Below are 21986 nucleotides of genomic sequence, written 5' to 3' on the forward strand. Positions count from 1 at the left end.
CAAATCATGAGAAAAAAACGCTTTTACCGGTGAGAACCGCTTCAGAAAATAGTTGCGGCTCAGTCAACCACATACAATTATTCCAGTGAATACATCGATAGTTTTGAAGGATTCAGCTAAAGTCGGTTTAGGCTACAGTTTTAACAAAGAGAGATTCAAAATGATTTAACCGACTAAAAGTCTATGCTGGGATTTGTTCACGTAGAATCACGGAGCCGAAGAATAAGAGAAAATAAGCAGCTCTTTATGGAAATAAAATAGAATAGTGCAGATCACAAAATTAGAAATGAAAAGTTAGAAGAATATTTATACCTGTACGATATGATAGTCATTTCGATGTGGATAGAAATCTAAGGAAACAGGCAGCAGCAAGTGAGCAACTGAGTGTTGTAGGAACACGCTCGACTAGCTGCCGCCCCGTGTATACCGCTTCAGGGCTGTGGAGCGCACTGACGCGTCTTTGTAATGACCGCTCACCTCTCTTGACGCTCGGCCGCTCCTCGTCGAACCACCGTGAAATCCCGTCAAGTCGGTCGTAAGCAAGTGGCCAACCTCATCGCGCCAGCCGTCCAATCAACATCGCGGAGGGGCGGCGCCGCGAGCGTGTCGACCAATTACAGCTGACAGCTAACGCATGACAAGCGTCGGCCGCCCCGCTAACTACGGTCGAACACAATCCGATTAGTTGAGCACAGGTGATAAAGTGGAAGTTATGTGAAACAAATGTTTAGTCAGTGGTAAAATCGCAATGTGAGCCGAATAAAGTCGAGTAAAACACGTTTATCCGCCTATTCAGTACATTATTCCGTGTTGCACTAGTCTGTAGACGAGATAGATGTGTTTACTTCTGCATGACGTTTATGCGTGACTTCCTTTCACATTTGTATAGTTGTTGAGTAAAACATTCTCCCATTGTAAACCTCTTATTGAAGTAAATCTGTTGTTATGATATTGTTAGATGCGCTTTCCAGGAGAAGTTGTACAAACAGCCCTCATGATCTTTTTACTCAAAATCGACTTCGACTATATCCAGATGTCATTGCAAAATAAATATTGTAGAACATTCACCAGAAGATAGATGAAAACTAACAATTTCTAGTAGTGTTTCAGCGTCGAAGTGAAACATGACCTAAAAGGAATTTATTGCAAAAAAATGCTCGCTTCACAATATCATATACATTAAGTGATTTAAAGCAGGTAGTTGCACGTCTCAAGTTTTTCATCTTCTATCCCTCTATACTTCTCTAGAAACCGGTATAAAAAATCTGAAAGTATTTGTTTTTATAACAAACAATGTTTTCACATCCTACGTCTACAGAACAAAAATTATAACTTCAATTTCTACATTGAGGTTCGCTGTTCTTTGAAGTTTTCTTTCACACCTTTTTTTGACCAATTCCTTTATAATCTCCTCTTCTTGTCCTATTCATTGTAACCGCATGAATTGCTTATAAACCATATTATAAGTGCATGACATGTTTCGCTCGGAACCTTTTATACTCCTAGTTCATTGAAAATGAGAAGTATGCTGCGACGAGAACGACAGTCTTCCCCCGTCAAACTAAATTTGGTTGGCTTCCATATACGGTAGCCAATTTGTGCGAGTGTGTCCCGATGGTCGCGAATATAATTTGTAGCGAGTCAATTTATGTCGGAAGTGAGGTGGCTGTGTTTCGCTTCACTGAACACCCCGACAAACAACATGGTAAGGGCCTTTCAAGGGTGAGATGCTGACCACATATGACTAAACCGTTCTGAAATTCCATTCAGATCATTCATAAGGCTTTACGGTACATACTGCTACAGTACTCTGTTGTGGATTTATGGAAACCATCTCAGAAAATTTTTGTCTGCTAGTCAGTCTTGATCCTGGAAGAATAAGGCCCGCGTCTACTCCTCTGATTAGGATTTGGCTCTGTAGTTTTCGTTCATTTTGACGCTCAAGATATGGGTATTGATCGGTCCTGAATGAACCGATGATATTTCGCTTGTATGGTACCACTGAGGATTTTTTTTTCAAGAATTAGATATTAGTAATTCAATTGGTAATATGGTTATGCAGTAATTGTTTGATTCCTAGGGAAAAATCACCCAGTCGTATCCTTTAACGAAAAGAAATTAGACCGTATCCATGTTTTGGAGTATGTGAAGATATGATATGTTCTGGAATGTAAAACATTCTATACGCAATAATTTCACACTCGAGTTAACTTGAATCAAACGCTGCGCATTTTCCAGCTTCTTGGATCTCGGCCGAAAAACGTGCGTAGATGTTTTATAACGTATGAAAAAGTTCACGAACGGAGGTCAACAAGTTTACGTCGACTGCAAACGCCGAACACTCCCGGGAAGACGAACGGACATAGGGCCGAAGGTGCCCGTTATTTTCTCGTTCATTCACGGACTAGACATTCCTGATGTCCACTTGTTGAGTGCAGTCGAGTTGAGTTGACGTGTACCCCAATTAAATTCTTATGCCTGCATGCTCCTGAGGGCGTTCGACAATTTGTAGTACGGCCAGTTTATTTCAGGTTGAATGAGTGCCTAGAATTAACTAGCGTAATACGTCAGCTTTTAACTTGAAGTAATTTGTCAGTTACTCCTTCATTACAGAACAAGAATCGTAGCTTATAAGAGAAAAAATGAAATGAGAAATTTCTCTAGTACATCTACATATAAATATGGAATGAAAGAATACCGTATATATCTGATCTGAAATGAAATTCTCTCAAAATGAAATTTTAAACTGAATGACAAACCGAATTTATGGTAAGCTGTCCGATTACTATCTACCATAATCATTCAACACAATGCAACTTATAACTTATTCGACCATAACCGCTAAGCTCCATAGTAACATATGGCACCTATGCCCAAACATGTGTAGTACGTTAATCCGAAAATTACAAGCTAACTGCACACATGATGTTCTAATCCTGGAATTAGCGAGAACTCATATGAAAAAGTACCTAGAAATAGAGCAGTAAAACAAGGTCCGAAATTTTTCTCCTTTTCTCAACGTCAACTGACTCGGTTAACGAATCCAGAAAACATCCTTTGCAACATCAGTAAGACTCAAAGCTCTATGGATACCAACAGCTGTGTAGTTCTATAAAAACGAAGGGCGTCTGCATAGAAATAGGTCTAGACATCCTTCTGTTTCCATTTTTACTTTGGAAACGAGCACAGAAACACAGAAAATAAGCACATAATTTTCCTTGCCAATATGACAGGGTTTCCCTCAGTTTCTAACTCTACTCATAGTTAATACCATGATTCACTCATTACTAGAACTACGGCGCAAAGATAATGTTTTAGCTGGTTAACAGTCGCAAAATTATTTTTATTACGTGCACACAACTTAAAGGGATCTTGATTTCTGCACAGTACGGTGATAATGAAATGAGATTTTCCTCTATAAAATACGTGACCACATTACAGTAAGCATGAATTTCTACGCATATGCTTCTTATTCGATCCATTTACCTCATACTTAATTCCTGAATCACGAAACCAATTCACCTATAACTTTTAATGACCACTTTTTTCTTAACAATATTCTTGATTGAAGTGTCCAGATAATACGCACGTTATTCTAAGCAGCAACATTGTTTTTGTAGTATAGCATACAGTAGACAAATAATGGACGAGATGATGGATTTTGCGGTCCACAGCACATGTATTGTTCGCATGCGGTTGCTGTGACTAAGAAAGCTTAATGAGGGTAACAAATGAGAGACGAATACGGAAACAATCGTGTAGTATTAGATTTAGAGTAGTAGTTTGCTGTAGAGGATTCAAAAATACATGTGCCAATACTTTATTCACCTATAAATTTCGGTTGTCTCTTTAGAAAAAGAAGAAAAAGGCATAAATACATACACTCGTTACCTACACACATATATGTATATATGTCGCCCAAGATTCTTTTCTTCTTCTTTTTTTCGTATACATAAAAAGAACGGTTTCATTAAAAGGAACGAGAGAAAAAAATGCAACAACCGAAAGCTTGCACAATGAAAAAAAATGCTTAAGTGTATGGGTTTTAAATGTTGACCCGATTGATTTCTCGCGCGAACGTGTACGTACATACCACACAAAGGAAAGACATAGTTGGCTAACACAGTACAAAAAAAATCTGTGCTTACTATGAGAGCGACTTTGTCATTTAAGTGACTAAACAATCAACAGTGGAATGAGTGATAACAGAGTATGGGGGCGGAGGGGATTCGGGGACGGGTAACACTTGACACAAGTGTACAATAGTTGAAGAAGAAATAGACGGGGGAAAAAAAGGAAATGAAAATTTGCAGGAAAAAAATGAACGGCAGTAATCAGAGCTGTTATTGGCGTAGAATAAAATGTAATACACATAGACGCACTGGGGATAAATAATAAAGTCATCATTGAAGAACGTTTTGATGAAGATCTATTCCAGAAGATCAGCAACAGGTGAAAGCTCGGATTCATAGGACCGAAGATTCACACGCACCACATACCCACTTTGCACTTGGATCCTCTTCTAACAGAGCAAATGCTCGAGGGAGTAAACCAGTGCAATTCTGAAAAAAAAGAAATAAAAATTTTAAAAAAAGTCTACGAAACACCTATATATACATATATATATATATATATATATATATATATATATATATATATATATATATATAAAATTATAACAAATAGTTTCGCAATCATTTCGTGAAAGTTCCATTGAAAACCAAAGAAAAGGTGTTAGTATAAGGTTGTAAAATGTGGATGAAACTACAAAGTTTGGATGAGTTAACCCCAATTGAATCTCCCTTACCATCATAATTTATAACATTATTATTTATCTTTATTTATCCAAACGTGAAAAGAATTTTTCGGCTGAGCAGTTACATCAACCCTCCTTTTCTCACTTTTTTTTGTTCTTGTACAATTTTGACACAAAAAAACCTACAGAATACTCTCTTTTCTTTTCTCGTAGAAATTTGAAATTGCCACATTATTTTATATTCTTGTTTCTTATATTTTTCAATCTTATACTCTTATATTTTTCAATCCACTTTTTAAGATGGAGCGTCATATTCAACGGATGTATCTTTCTCCCGGTTTTGCAATATCTAAAATATTTGTTATTTCAGAGACAGATGAGTTCAACGGGTCGCACCGAGAATCGTTTTTCGTTTCATGAAAAAAAAACAAGTGTGGCCAAAAGCGATTACTACCTATTCCAAACAGTGAACAAGTATGAGCTGTCCTCTACATTTATAGAAATGCCCAGAAATTTAAAGAATGTAGAAGTCTTTTAGAATTCTATATGGCAAACTGGTTCAAGCAACCTCATCCATAGACCATAGAACTGTAGCTAATCCAGCAGTAAATATAGACATTTGACTCTTATTTGTGTAACCGATTTCGTCATCCTGGAATACTGCCAAAGCTTAGCGCATTAAAACTACTTGGTCCCGACATAGGCGATTTAAAGAAGGTACATCGCGTCCATTCTGAAGAACATGTTCAGAGTTGACCATAACGTTGACTTGAACTTCTTTTTCTTTGTCATTATTGGCTACAACATACTAAATCGATCGATTTTACTGTATGAAGTTACCATTGTAAGAAGTCAAATGATATCAATCCAACGGATATTTTACTAATTCACGAACGGATATATTTAGCCCACGATTTGGAGTAAGAGAAAATCAAATCTCGAAAGGTTTATCACGAATAAATGTGCAGAGGGGGATTCTGGATCAAAAATCCACAAAATTGTGTACCTACTCTAATAACTTAGTAGCGTCTGAAATACTCGTAAATGTGCTGAGAATCTCGGTCCACAATAAGGGTCTTCCAAGTTTCAACAAGGAAGATTTCGCACGATTTATTAATATATTTACTACTATTTACTACTATGACTTTTTCATGTTAATTCCAACTCGGAAACGAGATTTTTTTTAACAATTTTAAACAATTTTTTTCACGATCACAATCATCTTTAACAATATTTTCTAGATAAATCGGTGGAACATATTGTTTAGCTTTACACAATATTATTTCAAACTAATATATCATTGTTATACACAAAATGACATTTTTTTCAGTTATTTACAAAAACCGATAAATTTGAAGGCCAGTAACTGATGGATTAGAGCGATCCTTGAGAATTAAGAACCCAGATGAGCATCAAAATTTTTGTTGAGCACGATCGCGAGAATCATCACTACCATCTCTTCAAAAATATCTTGAAAAGGTTTTTATTTAAGAACGTTTCAGCGAACATATTTTTATTCACTTTATCAGTTCGATAAATAGTGAAAAATTACTGTGGAGCTAACCAAAAAAAGCAAAGAACAATATTTTGAACACTTAATAATCACAAAACAAGAAAAATATATAGATTTACAAATGACAACTCGAAAGTATTCGGGATTCATTCCTAAGAAACAACGTCTATGAACTGAGCAACAAACAACAACAGACACTTGAGTTGAACAAAAGATAATTGTTGCATTCAGAAAACGTTCGCGCTCGTACGTGTTATCCTATAATGTCAGGAACAGGTGCAACCTCTACTACATCGCATTTTTTATGCATCCATGCGCTAGAATTCATGAAGGACAAAAACGCAAAGTGGACAGGGAGATTATTCCCGCTTACCTCAGTGTTCAATTGAAAATTCGTAATCATTTTCGTGGAAAATAGCAAATAAGTTCATACAGACTTCTAAAGCCAATCATCGAAAATGATCCACTTAAAACAACACGAGGGGTTGTCCAAGAACCAAGCGTTGACCATTCAACAGTCGTCAGGCAAAAAAATTGGAAGGGTGAAAACGTTTGACAAGTAGGCCACACATGAACTGAGGGAGTCCCAAAGAAACCGCCGTTCTGAGATCTGCTCAACGATTCTGTTACACAACGCGAACGACCCATTTCTCGATCGTATTGTTACGTGCAATGAGAAGTTGATTCCTTACACCAACGTGAAGCGTTCTACTGGATGGACAAGAACGAAGCTTCCAAGAACTTCCCGAAGCACAAAATGCACCCGAAGAAAACATTGGTGACTGTGTGGTAGTGCGCTGCAGGTGTATACACCCCAGCTTCATAGAACCTTGCGAGACCATCACCGCAGAGAGGTTCAAAGGTGACGCCACTGAAGTTCAACGAGTTAGGCTACGAGACTCTGCCTCATCAACCTTATTCGCCAGACCTTTCGCCAATCGACTACCATTTTTTCAAACATCTGGACAGCTACTTAAGAAAAAGGATCTTCCAAAACCAATGTGATGCCGAGAACGACTTTTGGAAGTTCGTGGAAGTTCCAAGAACTCGGAGTTTTATACAGCGGAAATAAGCAAACGTGCGTCTCGTTGGCTGTAATGGTTCTTATCTCGATTGATGAAGTGGATATTGAGCCCAGTTATAGCGTTTCGAAGTGAAACTTTGAAAGCGCGCATTATTTTTGCACAAACCCAATATATACATACGCTGGAATGTGGTTAAAGTTGTAAATAAGTCTCCAGCTAATTTCTTTATCTTCCAGTATTAAAGTTTCACCTCTATAAAGCGACCGAAAACAGAGACAAAAAAATCAATCACATCTTAACCACTTTTTTTTGCAAAAACAAGGCTAGAAAGATTTTAAGAAAGAAAAAAGAACACTGTGACTTTTTACATTTTTTTCTCAAGTAAAGTTTTGTTTTTATCTACAGTCACTTCTTAACAATCACTTAGCAGAACAAAGTAAACTCTTTCAGAATGAGAAATTTCGTTTGAGTTTTCTCTTTTCTGTAAGAAAAAGTAATTGTTGTAAATGTTTTGTTTATAGGTTTATTCCAATATTCACTCACAGTAACCGAAATAACGAGCAAAAACAATATTATTGTAAACATTGTAATGCTGCACAAGAGTGTATTTAACAAAAAAATAATAAAGAGAATGCGAGTGGTTTTATGAAAACATTACTAAATCACATTATTTAACTTTTCTTAACTTTTTAAAGTTTTCAATATGTTTTTATGTGAAAAGTCATGTTTTCTGAGCTATATCTAAGGTTTTACATAAATGGAGGTTTGCATTCATTCTTGCCACATCCTATTGGTACGCCATTGACCGTAATAAATAAATAATTCTTTCAGTAGATGGAATAATTAGTGTGATGTTTGTTAGTCGACTAGATTCGAGCTATATAATTTAAGGAACACAAGGAATTTGTTAACGTTAGTTTATCTCCACTGTACATATGTATGTCCATGAATAGATGTAAATTCACGTAAATTTCCGGCCAATTCCACTTGAACGTTCGCAAAAGAACACGAAACATCCACGATCGGACATGTATCATAGCAAAAGGTTGCACGTGCGACCTATTTCTTTCTAGTAGGTGTTCGGGAGAAAAAAATATTCTACCCTCCCGGATTGTGTAGCAAGGTGGAACGTTTGTTATTCGGTGAAATATAGTACATGGTGAACGAACGGTACAAAAATAACCAGTAGTACTCATTAAATATGTGATAATCACAGAAGCAAAAAGCAAAAAATATGCACCAAGTGTATTTTTAGAGCAAAGTTTTATGTACAAGAAATTTTGTATTTTGATATTCACGTGACTACTAGAAATGAAGAAAAAAGACAGAAATAAACGTATTTTAAAAAATGAATGAAAAAAATTAGAGTAATCTAAAAGAACATTCCGAAAAAACTCTCAAGTATGAAAGTTTGAAGTCAAATAGCAACTGAATAGCGGTTTCCTATTACACTTTTCATGCTTTTTTTCATTTTTATTCCAAATTCAAAGTAAAAGGAGATATAAATACTAAGTGGTAATTTCCTAATATTAAATGATGGTTTTTAAACAATTTTACGTTTGAGCTGAAGCGATTAGTCTTGTTTGTAGAAATTTTCAATCATTTCCTGCAGGGGAGGATCTTGTCCGTATTTTAGAATATTTAAACATGATTATTTAGAACTCTACTCCGAAAGGTGGACTATGACAGTCCCACATCTGATTCTGCCCTGGAAAGGGCGCTACGATGGAGATATCCGTTGATTTCCTTTCGAATCCTGCTACAGAACCGATTTAAAAAAAGGAAAAAAAGCTCAAAGCTCATCTAGGCATAAATCGAACTAACCTGATGAAATAAACGCATGCATGGACCATTACACTGTACAGAACGATTTGTTGGCTGAAAGAAAAATAAAAATTATACATTCGCGACCAAACAAAAAAAAAAGATAAAATTCAAGAAAAGGGAGATTGCTCTGCTATCAATGATTCATAGAATTTCGTGGTAAACGGTGTTCATAATCACAAAATCCACAGTTACTATTAAAAATTTGCACTAATAAATTGTCAGTAACTCATGTTTTTTACTTCATAATGAAAAATCGTAAATTTTCAGAGGAAAACTTCTCACAATGTTGTTACATGAAACATTATAATTCTTTCCTGAAGAAATTCCTGAAAAACATAGCAGCAGTTGCAAACTCAGGGCAATCCAAAGAAAGTCCAAAATTCACCTCTTAATTTGCCTCTAAAATTTTGAATAGTCATACAAAATTTGGGTAGCACTTACAAACAAATCCACCACGGCCGTATGTTCACAAAGGAGATATTATAGCCGTCCGGTGCTATTACAGAAAGCAATAAAAATGGAAGTAAAATTAGAGAATAACATTATTAAAGTCAAAGAAAAAATAATAAAACATTCACACAGGAAATATATTTCAAAAAAAAGTTGGACATTCACAAAGTATTAATGAATGGCATCTGTTAACTCAGTAAACGCTAGTTATGTATGGATTCGTTATAGGATCTTCTATTTTAATAGCCAAAAATGGAGCATCTACCTCAAGCGCTTAAAATGTGAAAGATGATTAGACAAGTCAGGCTGGACTCATTTTTACTAAAAAGAAAAGAAAATTCTACTGTACAAGTTGTTTTGTCTATATAGTAGAGAAAAAAGAAACAAATAAAATGGATGCTTCGAGGTCGAAAACGATAGGGAGATGCCACGAATTCTTCAAAGAAATAAACAATAATCGCGTAAAGTGCTATAAGTACTGTAGTAAGTAGTACAGTAAAGTGAAGTACTTATCCTGAATATTGAAAAAATATTACCCGTTTATTTTATTATAAAACCCACCGACACTAGACATAAGCACTTTGGACATTGAGGGGATATATCGAACTGGTTTCCTGGTTGTTGATAAGGAGGCTGGCTCATCTAGAATGGGGAAATTTCTCAAAAGAATATTTTCACATCACAGCATGATTTTATCATTTGAAAGCATTTTTCAAGGGAATTTTCAATTACGGATTCTTTAGAGAGGTACGTAGCTGAAGTTCGGAGTCCACTGGAACAGAGCAAGCATCAGTTTACCCGACTAGGCAACTTTTTGCACCCATACGAATGACTGACTGGAGCCATCTCAAACGGATGTCATTAACCATACGAGCGAAAGGGTTGCTTCATCACGTTCATCACTAATCCACTTTTCCCTGTTTCATTTCGACATTCCCGTGAGTGTAAAGTGTTGTCTCGTCGGATAGACCTGTGCTTAGAATACACCGAGGGGATTTGATTCGTTTATTTATTGCAGATGTTGGTTGCCTCGAATTTACAGAACATCAAACATTTCTACAGAAACTGTGTTCAAGCAAATTCTGACTTCCTCTCACCTGATTCCTTGGGCTGCTCATGGGTTGTTGATCATTCGTTGACATTTGTCCATTTGACATATTTGGGTAGACGCCAGATACAGGAACATGTTGTGATCCTGATGGATATGAGTGGGATTTTAGTACAGAAAAAAATTGAAGTAAATCACTGGAGATCTGTGAAAATAACTTACGATTATCGTTCATCTGTTGTGGCATACCCATTGGATTCATGGATTGTGGATTATGTGGAACTCCCATATGATACATCCCATTATGCATAGTCATAGGAGTTGTATTACCACCCGATGATGTCGAACTAGTAGGTACAGCGCTTGGAGAAGCTCCTGGATAACACTGCATACCAGCAGCAGCAGGATTCATTCCCATTTGTGATGTTGGTACACCACCATAATGAGACATTTCCGGTGGTAATTGCATTGGTCGAGGTAGACATCCTGGAGCCATCATCATCCCGCTATTCGATGGCATCCCTGGGAAACCACCATCAGTAGAATCTAAAGATATGCACCTACATTATATGGCAATTATATATGCGGTGAATTTAGACAATGATTAATGATTATTCAAACATACCACTTCGCGCTTTCTTTACAGGAGGTGCTTTAGGCTTATTCGGTGGTTGCGGCTGTTGGAATGCAGGTGACATCACTTGAGGACTTGGCCTGGAGTAATTAGGGATTAAGAAAAATCAGGGGAGATACAAGAAAAGGGGGAAAAACTGTAACGACTATACTTACACTGGTTGTCGGCTATGCATCGGTGGTTGACCTTGTGACATCGGATTCATCGGATATCGTCGATCATACGTCACATCATAATGTTTCGTATGTGGTAGAAAGGCAAAAGTTGGAGGTTCCACAGGAGCTATGTTCTGGAATTTAGGACAATTTAGGATTTCAAAAAAATGCTACCATTGCAAATATCCGGATTTTGAAGATTTGTTTGATAAAATGTTGACTAAATACATTTTTATTCCGGCCTGAAGAACTATCTATAGTCGTCGCCGAGTATGTCCACGGGTGGGCGATGACGAAAAACTTTTAGTTGGTGTCGAGTAGTGGAAAATCACGTGTGGTTTCAAGTGCGTAGCGCTAACGCGGTTGAACAAATTTCAACGCTTACTATTGTAACGTATTTCAAGGTAGTACCAGTAGTGAGTGAATCGTGGATATTCCCGTCAGAGAAAAAAAAACAAAATTCACAAGTGGAACAAACATCAGGTGATATTTCTACGTAGAACAAAATGAAAGCTGTCATTATATTGATGAGTCTACATGGATATTAGCAGCTTCAAATTTTGTTGTGTGAATTTCTGGACGTTAGATATGGCCAATAAGCTTTTCTCAAGAAAAAAACGAGGGTCGGAAAAATTCAAGGCAAATATTTTAATGACAGAAAAAAAAGATCCTAAATGAAGAATTTCCGGTGTGAAAATCATTACAACCAGTTTAGAAGCCCTGTTCAATTACAGTACCTAGCGATTATTTCAGAGGATAATGGTGAGGATTTCGAGCCTTGTAGTCTTCAATTAGCATGTGACGGAAGCCCAGTAATAAAAAAAAAACTTCATTTTCTGTTTACCGTAGGATATAAGTGGTCCAAGAAGAGGAAACGAAAATAAGTAGGAAGAATGACGTCATAATTTATCAACCCGCACTTTGGATAGATTTTTGAAAGGTTGTATGAAGTTGATGTTCTTTTAATGGTTACAACTAGGATTTTTTTGAATCCTCAATTTAACAAATATCACAAGCACTGGATAAAAATGCGGAGGGCAAATCGTGAGGTCTCCACCTTGCCAAAGTACATATATCCGGTTGCAGTAGTTACGATTTAGTTATGTAAAATGAATGTAGTGAAACAGAAGTCCTTTAAAGCATCGGAAAACTGTTTAGGCAGTATTGTATTATAGTACATTGGTCCTATACCCTGTTTACTCTACGAAATTTGCTCTCTCAAACTGCGTGACAAGCTATGCCCAGTTTTTATGGATTTCTTCTTCTCAGTCTGTCATCTTATCTTTGAATGCCTTCGCTTTTTTCTTCGGAAAAACAAAAACTCATATAACTGATAAGAAATCATAAACCGACGTCTTCTATTTTTGTACTTTTACTCTACTATACAAATACATTGAAGTGACTTAATCATGTAAACGGTTGAACTAAATAATTTAAAAAATTTGGACTTCGGTACTTAGGAATTTATAATTGTGATGATCTAGCCGTCTAGTTAGTTACATATATCTAGTTACATATATGTTATTATACATTTTTATCATCCGAGCAGTCCATACTTAACTAATAAGGGACATGAAGCGATGAAAAGTCAGGGTGGTCATGGACAGTTTCGAACCGTTGACCGCTGAGACGTAGCAATGACCTCTTACCATTGAGCTTCATCATAAAGAGGGAAAACATGTACTGATCACTTACCGAAAGATTAGGAGCATTGGGATAAGGCAGGACTAATAATGTTTTCCGACGTTTGTAATACATTTGAAGGGCTGGATTCCTCATCTGAAAAATTATTCATAGGATAGGAAGAGGATTTGAATAGGTTCAGGACAAAAGAAATTTCATTGCTACTTACCTGGAATGACTCTTGTAAATGTAAAAACGCTGGAGGCATATCGTAATGTGTAACAAGTGGGAATGGAGTATTCGTATTGGGTGGTTGTGGTGGTCCTTGATCCGGCGGTTGTCCACCAACAACACCACCACCTTGTGAATTCGCACCAAACATTGAACATGACGTAGGACTTAGGGTTGTACTAGCGGACACTCCAGAATTCATTGACATCTGAACAGTAATCGTTAGTGAGGTCAGCACAAAATCACGTGCCCTCATATCAGTTGCACGGACAACGATCGAATGGACGAGTTTCAACATGAATCAGGGTGAACTTAGAATCTTCTAAAGATGAGAGAAAATTCATGAAAAGTGAATAAATGATGTATTACCTGATCACTGGAGGTAGTCTGTTGTACACTTGCTGGTGATGGTTCAGATTTCAGATGACCGCTACCGTTCGATGGTGGTCTCATAGAGTTAGGAGGGAAAATATTCCTTAAAAATGAATTATACTCCCATCAAAATGTGGGCGAAATTAGAGTATTATGAGAATGCGACAGCGGTAATTGTTCGCAAAAAGTTTCAGTCTCAATTCCCTCCCCTCCCAAAAAAAAAATAATGGGCCTGATTTACACGGGTTCCACTTTTTTACCCGTTGCATTAAAGAGAGCTAAAGTAACGAAAACCGATAATCCATCCAACCTATTCGATCCTGGACTTGGTTTGTTTGCCTGCATCGGACTTGATGACAGTAGAGCAGATTGACTTGGCGACTGTGTTGGTGGAGGCATCTGTTGACCATTGGACGCTGGATGGGACATTCCTTGTTGAGCAGCAAGTTGTTGTTGTTGCTGCTGTTGTTGAGCAGCAAGTTGTTGTTGTTGTTGTTGGTGTTGTTGGTGTTGTTGCTGTTGTTGGTGCTGGTGTTGCTGCTGCTGCTGTTGTTGTTGTTGTTGTTGTTGTTGCTGCTGCTGCTGTTGCGACATCGGTGGTTGCTGATTATTCGGCATCATGTGCATCTGACCGTTCATTGCCATCATATTTCCTATATGTTGAGGCATACGCTGCCGCATTTGTCCACATTTTGGCATGGCTGGTTGTGGAAAATGACGCATCGGATGCGTTCCAAACGGTGTAGGAACATTTGTGGTCGGCGACATCATTGGCGCTCCCATGGGACCTTGGGCGGTCCCAAAACCGTACCTAAAGAGTAGATGTTTAAGATATGAAATAGAGAAAACATGTGGAGGAAAAAATGTCTAGCTGAATATTCAGACTATCCACGTTTCTATCACTTATAACTTACAACGAATTTATAATCAATTTTTACATTTTTTATAACTATCACTCAGAGTTCATTGTCGCCGGCAAACACTTAAATAGAATGAGTGCAACTGGTGGTCAGAGAATGGGAGGAAGGAGAATGCGTAGCAGAAGCGTCCGCGTTTACCCGTTTGAACACCTCGAACGGGGACAGTGGAACTACTTAGACAGGTAACCAGACTTTTCAGGATTCACTTGTGGAATATGTCGAAATCAAGTACACACACTTGGATTGATTAACTGATTTGAATGTTACGATGACAAATACACTCCGAAGATATTTTATGCGCTTTCACAGTTTCCTCTTCGGCTTTAATGCTCCTAGAAATAAGACATCCAAAAGAGATTTCGATCTACTCAAGCCAAATTCGCAAAACTTGGAGATATTCAGGATGCCAACGCAGTCATAGAGGATTGAGTTTTGATCGGAATAGTTGCAAGAACAACAGCCGGAGGCTACTCTTATGCCGCATAAACAAAAAACTCAACAAAACAAAACGGACAACGTTAGTTCTCATAAATTTAATGATTTGAACATAAAAATGCAAGATTTGAAAGAAAAACTCCTCTTTCGACCTCAGTTACGGTAGGTACAAAGAAGCTTTTAAAACAAATATCTTTGTTGTGCTTCCAAACAAAAGTATTCTGCTCCTTTTTGAGACATTACGATATCAAAATAGCATTGAAAATAATTTGAACAGATGAAGAGAGCTGATTTTGCAAATATGGATTTAAATAAGCCGATGACACCGTGTCTAGGTAAGAAAAAAGTGTTCTGGAATTTGTATGCAAAAATACATTCGGCGAAAAAATTCCCACACCTACCCGTTCATTTGTTTCGCATCGAACATTGGATTAGAAGGATGAGCACCATTTGCTGTAGGGTATGGATTGGTGGTGGTAAAACCCTAAAACATTCACGTATCCATTATACGATCCTCGACGCAATCACACACGAAGATGTTCGCGTGCGTGCTTACGAACCTGTTGGTATGCCTCAGCTGGAAAAGCGAAGCCTCCTTGTGGGAAGGCAGGTGACTGTGCATTGAAAGGACCGGGAGCTGGGACGGGGAAACTGGCCGACATCGTTTTTTCCAGTAATGACGTTCAACTGATAACAGATACATATAAGTAATTGAACATTTTAACCTAAAATTATTTGACTTCATTGTCATATAACTTCTGTACTAAGAATAACGTAAAAATGATGCGTTATTCAAAGAAAAAGAGAAACGTTTATTTTATTTACTGAACAAATCCAGAACAAACAACAAAGATTTGTCTTAATTTCTTGGTTAATGGAATGTGAACGCTTTAGTATGATTTCTCAACTCTAACAGGTGAAGACACCACTATACGACTACTGACTTTCTGATGTTCATCCGGTTTTTTGAAAAAAAAACAGAAAAGTAAAATTCAGGACAAGTACGAGTAGTCTACATGTTTCAAACAGCAATAGAAAATATTTTAATCATCGATTTTCTCACAAAGTTATCCTAAAGCAAAAAAAAACATTAATTTTATCATTCCAGTAGTTTGATAGTTTAAAGAGCTGAACTGCTGAACTATTCAGATATTTACTGAACAAATCCAAAAAGATCTGTCTTAATTTCCTGGTTAATGGAATGTGAACGCTTTAGTATGATTTCTCAACTTTAACAAGCTTTTCACAAAGTGTCATCCACGAATCCCGTGGATTCACAAAACTTAAAAAGATGCATAGCTGTGAAGCTCCCTTTAGACTTCTAGAAAGTTGCGAATTTAATGATGCACTCTTTTGAGGGATTGCTGTAACAGTGACCGATTATAGTTCTATTACAGTAAAATGCGTAGGATGGAGCAGTTACAAACAGAAATGGTTGGAAATCACAAAGAAGGCTATGTTTGAATCTAATTAGATTTAGAATTAGCTAAGCAAAAGAAATATAAGCGTCAGATAGGAAAAAGTTGAGAAAGAAGAAGAAATACGAAACGAAAGAAAATGTGTTATGTATAAAATGAGAATGTAAGAGTTGAAAGTAATTTCTGGAACACAATAGCTTTAAAGGAAATCATAGATGTTTTATTAAAAAGAACCTTAACCTAAGAGACGAAAAAGAGGAACTACAGGAAAAAAGGGAAAGACTGGAAGATATTCTGAAATTTCGTTGTCATATGTTAAAAACAAAAAATAGGTCAAGCAAAAAATCAATGAATTGGATGGGGTTTCGGAGGCGATCACAGAAGTAGAAATTTCTAATTTGGAACGTTAAAGTGATCAATAAAACTGATGCAGAACTGTGAATTTCGAACGAAAAAAAAAGAAAGAGAAAGAAATATGGTGAGTTGAACAGAAAGTAGAAGGACAAAATATAAATAATGAGTGTAGAATTATATAGAAAGAAATAAAAGTAAAAACTATCCAAGAAAGACAATGTAGGACCATGAAACGGGAAATATAACAGAAAGACATGTAAGTTTCGGGCGATAATTGTAGAAATGCCATAAAAGGTGAGAAAAGGTATGTAGGATTGAAAGGGCTGCAAAATCAGGTGCAGACTAGCGTGCCAGCAAGGGAATAAAAAGAGAAGAAAAAAGAAAGAAAGCAATACATATTAATATATACATATTAATGTGGAAAATTGGTTGAAAGCAAAAGAATCCACACGAATGAACAGTATGAACGAAATGTGCATTTAAAAAAAAAACAGAAAAATGTATTGCATCGGGGGAGTAACTCGAAAGGCAACATTTTTGATAAAATGATGGGTTCATTCTTGAGAGTCTCAAGGTGACAAGAATGAGAAAAAAAATGATATGGTAAAATTACAGAAATAGCCCTGAGACGAAGAAGAAGAAAAATTCGAAATTTCGAGGAATCGTAAGAATGAAAATAAACGAAATGACAGAAGAACATATGCAGTAACTATGTACACCACGAAATAATCCTCAGGATGGGACTCTATTGAATTGCATTCTGCTTCTTCCCCGTAATACCTCCCCTACTTTACGTTAAGCAAGAAAAATCGGTCGCATTTCTACTGATAACATCGCAGCTACGTATGACGTCACGACAATTTCATTTAAAAAAAAAGTTAAAAGTGCAACATTTTTCTGAAGTGCTAGAGTGAAACGGTAAAAAGTTGACTAGATTAGTTGGCTGACTTCCAAAAATAAACATCTTGAATGATATTCTCAATTACGTAAGTTATGTTAATGACTTTAATAATTTTATTAAGACCCAATTTAATAACTATAATTAAATATAGATATCACTAGAGTGATGCTAAAAAATGATCTGTGAAATCCGAAATGTTAGATGCGATAAAATCCTTGCAACAACAACTGCTGGTATCCATTTATTAAATGAAACGAACATCAATGTCGGAACTAACTGGTTTAATAGGGATGAATTTAGGAGATAGCGTCACACGCCACCGCGAAAACTCCGCAACCCCTCCCTTCCTCCTCCTCCTCCTCGCCCCCGAGCTATGTAATACAGTGTTGGCATGTATTAAAAAATTCAACTAAGAAATGTCTAATTACTTATTATTAGCAATGGTAAGAAGTATAGCCGTTTTCAAATTTTCAATTGCACCTACATACTTTTCATCTTTTTTTCTTTTCCAAAAAATTATCCTAGAAATCACGGCACAATTGACTGAATTATTTGACATTTTGTGGAATAGCAACACATGTACGAAAACTGCAGAACAAAAAGAGCCTATACTCAAATCTAGGGTAATAGAGGGAAACCTGAATTCTTTAGCTATTATTAAAAATCTAAACACACAAATATTGAGCAAAATTTCAATGCTTCATGTTGTATTAAAAAAAGGGGAGTAAAAATATATCGCAAAAATCGTGCATAAATAACAACCTTTGTATAAGCTAGGATCCATGAAACGCAATGCAGAGAAGAGAATATGTGAAAAATCATTTACGGAATGTTTTCGCAATTTAGCTAGTCCCAAGCGTCAAAGAAAAATAAACAAACAAATTCAGCGAAGTCAAGTAGCGATTCGTCAATAAAAATCTTTTTCTAACTTTCAAAGATTAGATGTTAGAAGAGTAAGCATATTTACTAGAAAAGAGCACTGTCGACCGCAGTTGGACTAAAGCAATTGCAGGTGGAAAGTCCGATCCTGTTTTTTGTTTGCACTTTTACGCAGGAAAAAAAAACTCACACCTTCCAGCAAATGAAGTCTGTGCAGAGTTCTCCCCCGGGTTGTGTGTACGAGAAAATCAATACTAGGGATAGTTAAATGTATTTTCAGATATTTCCAGCAACTTGTAACCTTAGGAACGTTTTCCTAAACCTCCAACCACGCCAAATGCTACCGCAAACGAAAACGTTGACATTTACATTTTTTTTACATTTCATCTAAAATAGTGACCAAATTTTCGAATATGTTTCATACAAATGGGAAGAGTTATCGCCTCACTTCACTGCCGTGGGGTAGACATTTTAATCAAAGTTTTCAGCAATCCTAGAAAAGTGGGCATAGCAACTGCGAAGTAAGATAAAATCCGGTAGAAACTACTAGATCAGATCCCTGTGAAAAGTATGTGGGTGGTAGGATTTTTCTATAACCACCTCATTAATCCAGAAAACTAGATTCTCTTGAAAATGCGCAGAAATTTAATCCAATCTGTTGAGGATATTGTCCGAATTTAACTGCAATATTTGCAATGTTAGAGTTTCTCGTTAGAAGAAAGATCTGCTGAAAAGTAGGGGAAATGATGCAATAATGACGGATGAATGTTGCGTACATGAAGTGCAAACTTAAACTAATAGTATAAGTACGATGTTTTTTCTTTCATGAAAATTACAATGAACATGAAAGAAATTACCACCTATGACACTTCTAGCGATTTTTTTCACTTCAACGGGTTTTTTTATGGATTTCATGTATGAATTCATTAAATTCATTAGTATCTTACGTCACTCATTCTCCAACTTCACAAAAATCAAGGCCATTCGAGAAATTGTGAATGACGCAAACATTAACTTGCAGGGAAAAAACCCTTACGTCAACATATTAACTCAAAAAACGCAAGTATTCTGCGTCATTTCATCCCATATTATCTTTCCTAAGAACGACGTTTAGACTACATATCAAAAGTGTAATATTTAATCTAAAAACAGCTATAAACGAATCGAGAATCACATCAAAATCAGATGATGAACTCACATGAAATGAAAACACACTATAGTCCTTCCAAATACATCCACTGCCGTAAGGCTCGCAGAGCCTGAAATTTTGAATTTATCTTGGAAAAAAAAACGAAAATAAGAGAGAAAAGTGACAAACACGTGAGTAGAAAAATGAATTACAAAGAAACGACAAAAAAAAAGAGTGATTTCACAAGCATAGCAAATTTTCTACTTGAATAATCCCTAATACTTGAGGACTTGAGTGATGGAGATGTTAATTATTCGATTAATTGAATATCCTACGATTAGACAATTTTTTTTTCGAATATCTATTTGCACAACTAAAACAATAATAATACGCTGTAGATATTATAAAAATAGGAATTATAGATAGTAAAAAGCTGCAACGTTTAGGACTGAACGTGTGAGCATGAGTAAGTGTACAAACAAGTACGTAAACAAGTATACAAACAGAAAAAAGTGAGGTTTTTCAAGATCTGCGCGAGAAAAGGCTATTTCCTTCAATCAGATAAAAATATATTTTATACAATTTATAATTTTTCGAGAAGGATCGGCTTAGTAAGTAGATGAGAGAATTGAGGAAATATGTGCATACACTCCGAAGAGGTTGTTCACACTCGGACCGTAAGATCATTATTGGCCCAAGAAGAAAGACGATAGTTAATGAATTATGTCTCGATTTCTAATCTAAAAATATATCGAATAAATATGAAAAAATCAAAAGTTAAAAACAGTATCTCCAAAACATCAAGACAGGCTCTGTAGAGAGCGCAATTAAAACAGAACATTTAGTTTCGCTTGGGCGTGTGGCCATTGATGCGACGAAAGTGGATCAATCGAAAATGGTGGTTGGTGGTCGACAGCGAACAGTGAGGAGGAAAACGAACGACGACGACGACAACGACGACAACGACGATGAAAGAGGAGAAGGAGAAGGAGGACGAGGAGGACGAGACAAGCATCGTCGTCGGAGCAGACAAGTAGGAGCTAGGTGTTGTTGTACGCTAGTTTTTTTTTTCGTTCCTCACTCTTTCTCTCTTTCACACACACACACACATACATACATACACGCTTTGGAAGGTTGAACATTATGACATCAACATATACGATGAATTGTCGAAGTAGAAATGAGGAGTACGCTCGAATTGGGCTGCAAGGGGAACAACGGAACAACACGTTGATTTAGAGACAATGATCACATTGAATGTGTGCAATATATTCAAATAATTGTCGGCGGGTCTTATCTCGCATTCAGTGCATTATCACATGTGTTGTGTGTTCGAAAAATTTACGTGATATCAAAATAGAATAAGTGCAAAAAGTTCGATAATAACATAACGACGCGTACTGCACCTTCATCTCTGAGCATAACAATTCTCATTGTGGAAAAGCGGTGACGAATTGAACGAATACGAGGATATTTGTACTTGTATAGATTCGTTGCAATCGTCTCGATATATATGCAGATAATTTTAGAATTTTTTCTTTCAATGCGTTGCTAACATTACGAATAGTTGGATTAATTTGGTGAAAGTCGGCACAAGTGTGGCAGAATAAGACGGGAAGGTTGTCGGTGTGTGGGGAAGTGACTGCGATAGCGTGCGGCGGACGAGATCCAGTTTCTACGCGGCCGCTAGCCTCACAGACACATGCATACACACAGCTACGCTACACACGTTCATATATAAGTACATACAAGTCAATACATATATATTTAAGTACAAATATATATGAGATCATAAGAATTACTCCGGAATTCCGTCAAAAACTCCATGGTCACATTTGCGTTTACATTTGAAAGAAACAGAAGAAAAACCCTTGAAATTGAATGAGAAAAAACTCGGCAAAATCTACCGTACAAACAGTGAGCAGCCAATTTCGAAAAGTTTCAGACTGTGGCAGACAGGAGATTTATGTAAGAGATTATTGAGTAATTCCAGCATTCGATAAGCAGCGGCATACAGGAACTGGGATCGAGCGATCTTTTACGCACCCCAAAGATGGGCATTCTCCAAATCTTGTCCGACGATGTTCCATACGAAAAAAAAAACCGCTGACAAGCCTCAACGAGGTTCTACATACGCATAGAAATCGTAAACGAATTGAATACGAAGAATAACGAAAGGAGAGTTTGTGTTGAACGTGTCGCAGCTGATTTTCTCATCGTAAACTTGTTATAGTTATAGAAGGAATAGTGTTTGACCTTGAAGTTTAGCGTTTCGGGAGACAAAGCAACGCAGTAGAAGTCATATTGTCAATCTAG

At 36.7% G+C, this 21986-nt stretch overlaps 1 protein-coding gene across 2 annotated transcripts; it reads right to left on the minus strand.

Moving 5' to 3' along the window:
* Window positions 1-4466: 4466 nt before the first annotated feature.
* On the minus strand, window positions 4467-15651 carry RB195_025599 (uncharacterized protein; the record flags this gene model as incomplete). Of its 2 annotated transcripts, none has more annotated exons than XM_064213819.1 (13): window positions 4467-4562; window positions 9119-9172; window positions 10133-10213; window positions 10669-10766; window positions 10842-11165; window positions 11245-11333; window positions 11409-11542; window positions 13104-13187; window positions 13261-13470; window positions 13632-13737; window positions 13945-14445; window positions 15391-15473; window positions 15550-15651. In XM_064213819.1, 13 exons carry the CDS (start codon window positions 15649-15651, stop codon window positions 4467-4469), a joined length of 1962 nt encoding a protein of 653 aa, XP_064069699.1. The 2 variants fall into 2 exon arrangements, with proteins under 2 accessions (XP_064069699.1, XP_064069700.1); XM_064213818.1 differs by lacking the exon at window positions 4467-4562 and adding an exon at window positions 9015-9053.
* Between the last annotated feature and the right edge of the window lie 6335 nt (window positions 15652-21986).

The sequence above is a fragment of the Necator americanus genome, chromosome X, assembly GCF_031761385.1.
Source record: "Necator americanus strain Aroian chromosome X, whole genome shotgun sequence".
Lineage (NCBI taxonomy): Eukaryota > Metazoa > Nematoda > Chromadorea > Rhabditida > Ancylostomatidae > Necator > Necator americanus.